We start from the raw sequence: 12,694 nt of genomic DNA on the forward strand, positions 1-12,694 counted from the left end.
ATAGATACATAGATAATAAATAGGGGAAAGTGTATTTAGGAAAGCAGTTGAGTTTGGCTAGCAGGCATTGGCTAGCTGAACCCTGCTGTAGAAGAATAAAGCTGATTTGCTTACGCCAAAGATATTGAAACAACAACAACAACAACAAACAGAACAGCATTGGGTTATCTTGCCAGTGGACAACCTACATTCCAATTTGACAATGATAAGTTCCAAATAAGGCAAATGAAAGTATGTCCTCCGTGTGTGTGGATCTGAATTCAAGAAAAAGAGGTTGGGTTGTGGCATCTTTACCTGGAACCTTAGCTAACAGGGAATGTTTGAGTCTTCTTTGAGGTCCAGGTTCCCAAATTCAGCAAAATAGTCTGGGACTATAGATCAGTGGTAGTGTGTTTCTGTATCATGCACATGGTTCCATTTTACACACACACACACACACACACACACACACACACACACACACACACACTTTCTTCAGAAATGGCTATACCCTCCCCCTGTCTGAAATCAGACATAGACAGGAGAGCCACAGGCTTCACGCTAGGATGGCTCAGTTTCCTTTCTACCTTTAAGTGCATGTGAGTGCGGCCGGGCTGGAGACGACAGCATTTGTACTTTCTCAAGTGCTCAAGCCTTGCCGTCTGTTCAAATCATGCTGGTTTTCAGGAGAGCTTTTCTGTATGGGTGCTTTTCTGAGCCAAACAATGACACCTGGTGTGGCTGAATCATTAGGGAAGCTTATTAAGAATGCAGTGTCTAGGAGTCCAGTCCCGGAGTGGAGTATTTTTAACAAGCATACTTTCAAAGTGCATTTTAAAAGCTTTGGCCTGCCAGGGAAGGCATTTTGTGGGCTGGTGGATTGAGAGATCCAAGCACCCAAGCCCCAACTTCCCTCCAGCCTACCAGACAGGGTCAGACTATCAGAAGGAGGAACAGGATCTGAACAACAAAAAACAGGGTTTTAATGGGCCTTTGCTTATCGCTTAGACCTGATTGGTTTGCTTTCAGGGTGCAAGGTTTCATGTAGCCCAGGCTGGCTTGAAACTATGAACACTTGCTACGTAGTTTAAGCCTGACCTCGATCTTCCTGCCTTACTTCCCACATGCCGAAATTATACATGGGTACCCACCACTCTAGCCTTCCCAGGTTCTTCAATCTGTAAGGTTTTTTTTTTCTTTGTTTATCATAAAGGCAAATGTGTCAAACACTTTACCATGGTCGTGGGCTATAGGGAACAGGCAGAAAAGAAGAAAAATCTTGTTACCGTCTCCCTGGCACTGGTTGTGGCAGTTTACTCTTTCCATTTACCTTTTATTGACTCTCTTGCTTTGCTTCCCACACACTCTGTGTGCCAGTTAGGAGTAAACTAAACATCTACAGTGGCAGTGACCTGGGAGGGCTTGTCCAGCCGCTGAAATTGTGTGGTTCACTTGTGACCCAAGAACATCTTTTGGAGGCCTAGGACTATAGCTCAGTTGGTAGGGATCTTACCAAGTCCTCGGTTTCATCCTCAGAAGCTGGGCATGGTTGTACACACGTTTTTGAAAGCAGGAGGACAGAGGAATTCAAAGACATCCTTGGCTACCAGTGAGTCCAAGGCCAGCCCAGAATACCTGAGATCTCGTCTCAGACAGGAAAGAGGGAGAAAGGGGGGTAAGGAGGGGATAGAATGAGAGGGAGAGAGAGAGGGAGAGACAGAAACAGAGACAGAGACAGAGACAGAGAGAAAGGGAGAGAGACTGACTAAATAATGCTACCTGGTTGGCCTAAAGAAGTTTGATGTCCTTTATAATCCAAGCTGGCTCTGTGTCATCCTATCTCCTGTCTAATCCTCTGGGTGTCAGACCTTGACACCTTCAAGCCACAAAACAAAGACTACAGGCCAGGAGGAATCAATCTCAGTTGTGCCATCTAGTCACCCAGGGAGCTTCAGGCACACTAGTGCTCTGACATTCTCAAGAGATTCTCTGCTGCGTTTGGACTGGAGTAGGGCCCCAGAGCCACAGACAATTATAATGAATAGTTAGGAATAAAGAGGCCTGCCTAGTGTCAGCGAGCTTAGTTTTTGGTTTTTGTTGTTTTTTTTTTTCTTTCTTTTTTTCAGAGCTGGGGACCAAACCCAGGGCCTTGTGCTTGCTAGGCAAGCGCTCTACCACTGAGCTAAATCCCCAACCCCGGGAGCTTAGTTCTTAACGCCCTCTAAGCCTGTTTCCTCACTTGAGAATGGCCATCAGAGTACTATTGCCTTGAGACACTTGCGAAAAGATAAGGTGAAACCCTGTTTGACAGTTGTACACCTAGAAGAGTATAGTGCCTAGCTAAAAAGGAGCAGGCTGCAATATGGGTTTTTTTTTTGACTTTGCATGTTTTCTCTTTGGATTTACCATAGGAGAATTCTAACACCCTGCGCTTGTCTGTCCTCCTGTCCAATATCAAATGATCTATACAATACCAGAATAGGTGATAGCCACGGCTAAAGCAGGCGAGACCTTGTGGAGGTCTGAGGTCACTAAAGATATGGTTTCACTGAGGAATGGGACCAAGGATGAGTTAGCCCTCTGGACATCCTCAGGATTGGGGGTTCTATGGAAGTGCAGCCTAGAGAGAGCTTCCACCATAAACAGCTGTACACCTGTGTGGCCTTGTCCCCAAGCAGTACTTGCAAGCTTCAAAGGGCAGACCCTGGTTGGCCCCACAAACATTATCTTAAGGTTTTTCCCAGTGATTTTATTATAAACAGCTACTATACTGGTGTGTGTGTGTGTGTGTGTGTGTGTGTGTGTGTGATGTATAGAAGTGCATGAATGTGCACATATCCATGTGGAGGGCCCATGAAGACAATGTTGGATGAACTCCTCTATCAGTCTCTGCCTTCTTCCTTTAAGACAGGATCTCTTACTGATGAAGCTCAGTGTTTTGGATGGGCAGACTGGCCACCAAGTGCCTAGAATTCACCTGCCTTCACCCACTAATGCTGACGTTATAGATACAATAACACCTAGGTTCTGTTTGTTTGTTTGTTTGCTCAGTTTGTTTTGATCTGGTTTCATTAAGGATTAATAGTGTAAGCCTGAGCCCCTCGTGAAGCCTAGTGTTTAATGTGGATGGAGGGAATTGAAACCCAGATCCTCAAGCCTACAATAGAAAGCATCCTTACCTAAGATCAAAAACTCAAGTGACAGCAGATGCTGGTGAGGATGCGGAGAAAGAGGAACACTCCTCCATTGTTGGTGCGATTGCAGACTGGTACAACCATTCTGGAAATCAGTCTGGAGGTTCCTCAGAAAATTGGACATTGAACTGCCTGAGGATCCAGCTATACCTCTCTTGGGCATATACCCAAAAGATGCCCCAACATATAAAAAAGACACGTGCTCCACTATGTTCATAGCAGCCTTATTTATAATAGCCAGAAGCTGGAAAGAACCCAGATGCCCTTCAACAGAGGAATGGATACAGAAAATGTGGTACATCTACACAATGGAATATTACTCAGCTATCAAAAACAATGACTTTATGAAATTCGTAGGCAAATGGTTGGAACTGAAAAATATCATCCTGAGTGAGCTAACCCAATCACAGAAAAACACACGTGGTATGCACTCATTGATAAGTGGCTATTAGCCCAAATGCTTGAATTACCCTAGATGCCTAGAACAAATGAAACTCAAGACGGATGATCAAAATGTGAATGCTTCACTCCTTCTTTAAAAGGGGAACAAGAATACCCTTGGCAGGGAATAGAGAGGCAAAGATTAAAACAGACACAGAAGGAACACCCATTCAGAGCCTGCCCCACATGTGGCCCATACATATACAGCCATCCAATTAGACAAGATGGATGAAGCAAAGAAGTGCAGGCCGGCAGGAGCCGGATGTAGATCGCTCCTGAGAGACACAGCCAGAATACAGCAAATACAGAGGCGAATGCCAGCAGCAAACCACTGAACTGAGAATAGGACCCCTGTTGAAGGAATCAGAGAAAGAACTGGAAGAGCTTGAAGGGGCTCGAGACCCCATATGTACAACAATGCCAAGCAACCAGAGCTTCCAGGGACTAAGCCACTACCTAAAGACTATACATGGACTGACCTTGGACTCTGACCTCATAGGTAGCAATGAATATCCTAGTAAGAGCACCAGTGGAAGGGGAAGCCCTGGGTCCTGCTAAGACTGAACCCCAAGTGAACTAGACTGTTGGGGGGAGGGCAACAATGGGGGGAGGATGGGGAGGGGAAGGGGAGGGGGAGGGATTAGGGGGATGTTTGACTGGAAACTGGGAAAGGGAATAACACTCGAAATGTAAATAAGAAATACTCAAGTTAATAAAAAAAAAGAAAGAAAGAAAGCATCCTTACCTGACCTATCTCAACTCACCAGCCCCACTACACTTCTCTATAGTCATTTCACTCTTAAAGGAAAAACTCACATCTTTTATGGCTCATGTGACCCTTGATAACTTGATAGATAGGGTTATGTGTGACATGTGTTACTAAGGTACTTTACATGTTAACTTGCTTTGTTCAGGCTATGTTTTATTGGTCTGTGAGAGTGAATTCCAGACTTGTTTATAAAAGATATTCGGGGCTAAAGGAAAAGGTAGGGATATTGCTCAGTGCTAGAGTATTTCTCAAACATGTTCAAGGTCTTGGTGTGCAGCTCTCTGATTTAGCACTTGCCTAGCATATGTGAGGCTGTAGGTTCAAGTCCCAGCACCACAAAAAAAAAGTTGCCCCAAAGAAAACTAAGCCTGGGGAACATGTCTACAATCCCAGTTCTCAGGACAATCGGGTGTTCAAGGTTATGCTTCGCTATGTCTAAAAACAAAGGGAGGATGGGGCAGCTCAGGAACATTTCTGACAAGAAATAGCTGAAAATTGTGAATAGTACGTGTGTGTGTGTGTGTGTGTGTGTTAGAATTGAAAATATGTAATAATAAAATGTATAATAATAAAAGAACAATATTTATAAAAGATACACGTGCAGGTAATATAGAATATTAATGTGGAATAAGAGTAAAGTACTAAGGAGGAGCTATTGGGTTATCTTGGTATTTTTTCTTTTTATAGTGCTGAGGATTGAACCTGGGGCTTCACATATGTGAGGCAAGTGTTCTACCACTGAGCTATAACCCCAGCCTGAACCCCTGGATTTCTTGGGCTTTTGCATGCCCCCACCCTGCTATACCCCATCCTCAGGAGGCCAGGTCAATCTTAGGTCAACTGTGAAAAAGGCAGAATTAGTATTTGTAATAGATTTAGCTGATGCTAAAGAAGGTCCCTGGCCTTCTGCTCTGTGGGCAATATGCCTAGACTTTGTTCTATGTAGCCCCATGGGCTTTCTCAGCAGCTCTGAGTGACAATGCGCATACTTCTGTGCTTTCTAGGATCTTCTCTCTTAAGGCAGGCCCTGATGGAAACAATGAATATCAAGAGCCAGGCTGACAAAGTGGTGTCCTTGGCATTTCATGAGAAACGAAAACTGTGACCAACAAATGCCTTCCAGAAATTTGAGCCTAGTCCTGCCGCCGTGAATCTTTTCTTTCACAAAATAGCCAGTTAATATGATGAACCTACCATTTAACACTGATGTGGTTTTCTTCCTTTCTACCTGAAAACATCTGTGTTGCTAGAAGAAATAAAATCTATAAAAAGAGTGCTTATGCTAAGATCCAGTATCAGATTGAAATCTCAAGTTTATTTATATGAATAAACATTATTCATATAAATGAATATAAATATAAATATGATATGTTACTAAGAAATATAAACATTTATAAATATAATATATGTATTTATTTGGAGGCGTGGTTGAAGGGAGTGTGCACATGTGGGAGATCAGTGCAGGAGTGGAGGTCAGAAGACAACTTTAAGCAGTCGCCCTCTCCGTCCATAGTGCGGGTCTGCTCATCAGGCACCCTGGTCTACGGAGCCATGCCACTGGCCCTATCCATTCATCTTTGACATAGTGTCCTATGTAATCCACGACGGCTTCAAACTCCCTGTGCACCACTGAGTATAGCCTTGAAATAATGATAACGATCATAATAATGATCTTCCTACTTGAACCTCCAGAGTTCTGCGATCATGGGCCCAGCAGTGAAACCCAGACTTGGTATGTGTTGGGCAGGCACTCTACACTACATCCTCAGCCCTTTGGCTACTTTCCATGAAGCTTTGGAGTGAAATTCCAGTATATCTGAGGTCCTCACTGGACATATTTCTTTTAAAACAAATATTAGGCTTAAAATGGTCAGATCAGACACGCTGAGGAGAAAGTAAGAGTTCACACAGCAGAGGATGTGATCGTCTAGCCGGCCAGATAAGAGGAGCAACAGGGCTCTGAGGAAAACAACGAAGCTAGGTCTTAGCATCCTCCAGCTAGCTTCCAACAAAACCCTTTTTTCCCTAGTCAGCTTCTCACGTGGTTGTACATAGTTGTACATAGTCCTGCATCAAACTCTAACCAGTTGAATTGTGGATAAAGACTACTTCTAATAGAGCTCTCGTCTGTATTACAGGAAAAGGATGACCTCAGACTGCCCGCAAGGGTGAGCAAGGGCAGGAAAATGGTAGACAAAGACTTAGAAGTCTAGACAATGGAGACTGCCCTTTGTCATTGCAGGAGATTCCTGAGGGTCAGACTCACTTTCTGTTTTCTTACCTCACCTGCTAAGCTCCTTTTGCTTGCTATAAGAAACCATGGCCACTTGTACCTTTTACCTGTGCTCCAGTGTGATTCTTCACCGTCGAGGGCCCAATGGAGACAACTGCTGCTGCAGTTAGGATTAGAGGGTCTTCCTTCAGGAGGAGGCATAGCTCCCCTTCTGCAGCAGAAAAGAATGCCAATTTCCACTGAGTGCTTAACCTTAGTTAGATGGAGCCAAGGCCTTTGTTCCTGCCTCCCTATCGCTGCCTGTCATACAGGAGATGTGGGGTTAAAGTCATCGAAAACTTATGCATTATGAGAGAAGGTCCTTTGAGATTGGGCAGATCACATTTAACAGCAGTCTTTGCCACCAAGTAAAATGGGATATCCCTGAGGAAACCCTACTTCACTGAACATCCTTCCTGTTTCCCAACTCCTCACCCCAACTTCACAGTTTCATAAAGAAGAGACTGAGTTTCTGTTGAGAAATAGAGATTAAAGTACTCAGAAGCAGGAGAGGCATGGCTTTCATGCACCATCAGCCCTGGGCCATGGAAAGGATTAAGCCTTGCAAATATTTACAGAGACAGTGCAAGCCTCTGCAAGCCTGCTCTAATTTCTCACTGTAAACTCCAGAAGGCAACAAAACAAAAGAACTAATGTCTATTAAAGGCCACAGTTGGCCAAGTCCAACACAATGACGCCTTGTCCCTTCCTCCTAACAACCCCATAGAGCTGGGGCACCAAACTGCCAGCAGTTCTCAACTTGTGGGTCACAACCCCCACCCTGGCAAACTTCTGTTTTCAAAAATATTAACATTGCTATTCATAACTAACAAAATCACAGTTAGGAAGTGGCAACAAAGATAATTTTATGGTTGGAGTCACCACACCATGAACTATAGAGCTCCTCCTCCATTTTGGCTAAACTCTGCCAATCCAGGAAATGACAGTAATTTACTTTCTAGAAGTGGCTTGTTTTACTAGATTCTTGTCCTCCCTATCCTCATTGTTGATTTGGAGACGGCCTGACTCCAATCACAAGATACAGAAACACTACCCACCCACCCACCCACCCCTATAAACACACACACCTATTTCCTCTGATACCTATAAGGAAGGGACTTCCTGCATGCTGAGTTATTTTCAGATTGCATTGACAATTGGGTCTTACCTGACCATCTCAGACAAGCCAGGGAGAGAGAGCCTGGCAGAATGAAGAGAATGTTGGACCAGTGGTCGCTGTGAGATGCGAAGTGCACAAGCCAATGTGAGAGAAATCAGAGCAGAGGGATTGAGAGTTGGAGAGAGGAATGCTAGGGCATTGAGCCACTCACCTGGAATACAGTCTAAGGAGGCGGCTCCAGCAGACCACAGAGCATTGGCTCCTCCCTGGCAATCACACTTGCACGCTTTCTGGTACCAAGGGTCCTCACCCTCATCCTGCAGACAGCCAGAGGAGCACAAGTCACAAAAGTCATAGCCAAAGGCAACAGGCCAGAGTACCACAAGAAGCTTTTTGGCAAAGGTCAGACCTACTCATTACGGTGTGTGGTTCGGCTCTAAGCACACAGTAGCCCTTTATCTTGGATTCCATGTTTCTTTTTAGCTTGAGTTTCTGCTGCTACTGTTTTTGGCCAGTCTCTCTCGTGTATCCTGCGTATCCCAGGCTGACTTTAAACTCACTGGAGCAGAGAATGACCTTGTTGAACTCGGGATCCTTCTTCTGTCTCTACATCTGAATGCTGGCCTTCTATACTTTGCCCAGTTTATGTGGTACTTAAGATTAAATCAAGACTTTCATGAATTCTAAACAAGCATTCTATAAACGAAGGTACACCCCAGCTATATATTACTTTTTAAAAATATGTGTGTGCATGTACATGTAACATTCAGGTACACATGTTCTTATTTACTCATGCTAGAGGACAACTTTGGGTGGTATTCTCAGGAATGCCATCTGCCTCTTTTTAAAAACAATGGATATATTCTATTTACATTTCAAATGTCTTTGCTTTAGTTTGATATTGGCTACTGGTTTGCTGTATATGGCTTTTACTATGTTTAGGTATGGGCCTGAATTCCTATTCTTTCCAGGACTTTTATCATGAAGGGGTGTTGAATTTTGTCAAATGCTTTCTCAGCATCTAATTAGATGATGACGTGCTTTTTTTCTTTCACTTTGTTTATATAGTGGATTACGTTGATGGATTTCTGTATATTGAACCATCCCTGCATCCCTGGGATGAAGCCTACTTGATCATGATGGATGACTGTTTTGATGTGTTCTTGGATTCGGTTTGCAAAAATTTTATTGAGTATTTTTGCATCGATATTCATAAGGGAAATTGGTCTGAAGTTCTCTTTCTTTGTTGGTTCTTTGTGTGGTTTAGGTATAAGCATAATTGTGGCTTCATAGCAGGAATTGGGCTGTTGTTCCTTCTGTTTCTATTTTGTGGAACAGATTGGACAGTATTGGTATGAGGTCTTCTATGAAGGTCTGATAGAATTCTGTACTAAACCCATCTGGTCCTGGGCTCTTTTTGGTTGGGAGACTTTTAATAACTGCTCCTATTTCTTTAGGAGTTATGGGGGTGTTTAAATGGTTTATCTGATCCTGCTTTAACTTTGGTACCTGATATCTGTCTAGGAAATTGTCCATTTCCTCCAGATTTTCCAGTTTCGTTGAATATAGGCTTTTGTAGTAGGATCTGATGATTTTTTTTAATTTCCTCAGATTCTATTGTTATGTCTCCCTTTGCATTTCTGATTTTGTTAATTTGGACAGACTCTCTTTGTCCTCTGGTTAGTCTGGCTAAGGGTTTTTCTATCTTGTTGATTTTCTCAAAGAACCAGCTCCTGGTTTTGTTGATTCTTTGTATAGTTCTTTTTGTTTCTACTTGGTTGATTTCAGCCATGAGTTTGATTACTTCTTGCTGTCTAGTCCTCTTGGGTGTATTTGCTTCTTTTTGTTCTAAAGCTTTTGTTTGTGCTGTTAAGCTGCTAAAGTATGCTCTCTCCTGTTTCTTTCTGCAGGGACTCAGAGCTATGAGTTTTCCTCTTAGCACAGCTTTCATTGTGTCCCATAAGTTTGGGTATGTTGTACCTTCATTTTCATTAAATACTAAGAAGCCTTTAATTTCTTTATTTCTTCCTTGACTAGGTTATCATTGAGTACAGCATTGTTCAACTTCCATGTATATGTGGGCTTTCTGCTGTTATTTCTGTCTGTTGTTATTGAAGACCAGCCTTAGTCCATGGTGATCTGTTAGGATGTATGGGATTATTTCAGTCTTCTTATATCAGTTGAGGCCTGTTTTGTGACTGATTTTGTGGTCAGTTTTGGAGAAGGTACCCTGAGCTGCTGAGAAGAAGGGATATCCTTTTGTTTTAGGATGAAATATTCTATAGATATCTGGTAATCCATTTGGTTCATAACTTCTGTTAGTTTCTGCGTCTCTGTTTAGTTTCTGTTTCCATGATTTGTTGCCACCACTTGGGAGATAAGCATAGGAAGATCAAGAGTTCAAGGTTTTTGTTGTACTTCATAACTGTAATTTTGCCTCTGTAAAGGTAAATATCTATATTTTCCAGTATATTTTCTGTGACCCTTTAAAAGACAGGGTTGTTCAAACTAGTAAAGAAGTCACAACCCACAGGTTAAGAAACACAGTGTCAAGTAACAATGATATAACCACCTTCATACTCCAAGTGAGTTGTTTTGGCTGTCTTTGGTTTCACTTTTCTTTTATTGGATATCTTTTATTTACATTTCAAATGTTATTTTCTTTCCCGGTTTCCTGTCCATGAGCCCCCTATCCCATCCCCCTCCACTTCTTCTATGAGGGTGTTCCCCCTCCCCAACTACCCCCTTCCCACCTCCCCACCCTGATATTTCCCTTCACTGGGGGTTCCAGCCTTGGTAGGACCAAGGTCTTCTCCTCCCATTGGTGCCCAACAAGGCCATCCTCTGCTACATATGCAGCTGGAGCCATGGGTCTGTCCGTGTGTACTCTTTAGGTAGTGGTTTAGTCCCTGGGAGCTCTGGTTGGTTGGCATTGTTGTTCTTATGGCGTTGCAAGCCCCCTCAGCTCCTTCAATTCTTTCTCTAACTTCTCCAATGGAGACCCTGTTCTCAGTTCAATGGTTTGCTGCGAGCATTTGCCTCTGTATTTGTCAGACTCTGGCAGAGCCTCTCAGGAGACAGCTACATCAGGCTCCTGTCAGCATGCACTTCTTGGCATCAGCAATAGTGTCTGAATTTGGTGACTGTATGTATATGGGCTGGATTCCCAGGTGGGGCAGTTGCTTATTTTCCTACTAAGAATATGTTTTCAAAAACATTATCCTTAGTTTATTATATAAATTAGACATGTCAAGAAAATAATATAGATCTGTCTAAAAAGGCATTATGCTAAACGAGGAAACCCAGTCACTGACAGCCATGGGTGCTCCACCTACAGAACGTCTTAAAGCAGGCAACATTGCAGTGCCAGAAACATATTGGTAGTTACCAAGGGGAGGGTAGAGGAAGCTGACACAGCCAATATTGATTGGCTTAGCTATAGGGTGTCAAAATGACCAAATAAAACAATAAATTATTTTACAACTAATTTTTCTCCATATTCATGGTTCACAAAAGTCTTATCCAATTAGCGTTTATATTACTAAAACACAGCTCTTTCGATTTTGCAATGGACATTAAGACATTTTATGACTTCCAAAATGTGTTTCAATACAATCGAAAACAAATAGTTTTTCATTCTATTTTCAATGCAAACAAACATGCACTTTTTTTTTTTGGTTTTTGTATTTTTTTAAAAAAAGAGTTCAAGGTTATCAGCAGCTACCTAGCAAGTTCCAGGCCAGTCTGGGCTACATGAGAATTTGCCTTAAAAAAAAAGGCAACAATAACCACAAAGAAAGCAACAACAACAGCAAAGCTGATGCCAATCTAACTGGGTGTTGCACAACTCCTGTCCCAAGAACAAAGAAACCCCACCCACCTTCCTAGGGGTGCAGCTAAGTGTTAAACCACTTGCCTAGCGTGGAGAAAGGTACTCTTCCCCCAATAGTGCTAGACTCATACATTAACCAAAAGCCATAATGGTGAAAATTCCACTTTCCTTTCTGTAACTTACCTCTGTCGAAGACAATCCCAATGTGGCTGAGCAAAAGAACAAGAGAGAAAAATGAAATCAAGAAAGGAAAGCAGGCAAAATGAAAACGATGCCTAGGAGGTTAAGGACCACGAGAACAGATGTGGTAGGAGAAGGATGAAAATTATTATATTTTTGCTCCTTGTAGAATTACGGAAAATACATTAATATAACAAAACAGGGTACAGTAAAAGTTTCCTTTATTTATGTATTTATTTATTGTTTTGTTTTGTTTTTGTGAGGGATTGGGATAAGTTAGAGAGTGATGGCATTGCACCAGTGTGGATATCCAAGGAACCTTTGCAGAAGTCTCATTTTCTCCTTCTACCGCTTGGGTTCCAAGGACTGAGTTCAGCCCATCAGGCTTGGCAGCAAGTGCCTTCCGCTGCAGAGCCCTCCTCACAGCCCCTTTATCTCTCACGTCAATGTCAATACTATTAGCATTCTAATCAAAATCTTTCTAGCTACCCCAACCCTTTTGCAGGCTTTTTATATTTTTAGAAATATCTTTTGAGATTATAATCACAACATTTCTCTTTCCTCCTTCTAAACGCTTCCATATACCCTTCCCCACTCTCCTTCAAATTCATTGCATTTTTTCATCAATTGTTATTGCATTCATATACGTGTGTATATATACACATACATATACATGTACACTTACACACACATATACATTCCTAAATATAACCCATTTGTTTTGTGTAATGCTACTTGTATGTATGTTTTCAGGGCTGCTTGGCACTGGACTATCCTATAGTGACAAAGAAGGCAGAGTGGCAGTCAAAGTGACTGTAACTGTGGTGGCAGGATCCTGAGGCAGCTGTTTACCCTATGTATCACAGATATACTTGGTCATCCACATTTATTAAGCACTAATTATAGT

At 42.5% G+C, this 12,694-nt stretch overlaps 2 protein-coding genes across 3 annotated transcripts in view; one reads left to right on the top strand and one right to left on the bottom strand.

Moving 5' to 3' along the window:
* The window catches only part of Cdkl5 (cyclin-dependent kinase-like 5), a 230,447-nt gene that overhangs the window by 211,063 nt on the left and 6,690 nt on the right, over positions 1-12,694 (top strand). The gene's annotated exons all lie outside the window — the stretch shown is intronic.
* Positions 1-12,694, bottom strand: part of Rs1 (retinoschisin 1) — a 29,760-nt gene that overhangs the window by 6,248 nt on the left and 10,818 nt on the right. Inside the window, 2 exon segments of the mRNA NM_001104643.2 lie at positions 7,987-8,092; positions 11,791-11,816. Coding sequence (NP_001098113.1) covers positions 7,987-8,092; positions 11,791-11,816 — 132 coding nt within the window.

This window comes from Rattus norvegicus, chromosome X (assembly GCF_036323735.1).
Source record: "Rattus norvegicus strain BN/NHsdMcwi chromosome X, GRCr8, whole genome shotgun sequence".
In the NCBI taxonomy this organism is placed as follows: domain Eukaryota; kingdom Metazoa; phylum Chordata; class Mammalia; order Rodentia; family Muridae; genus Rattus; species Rattus norvegicus.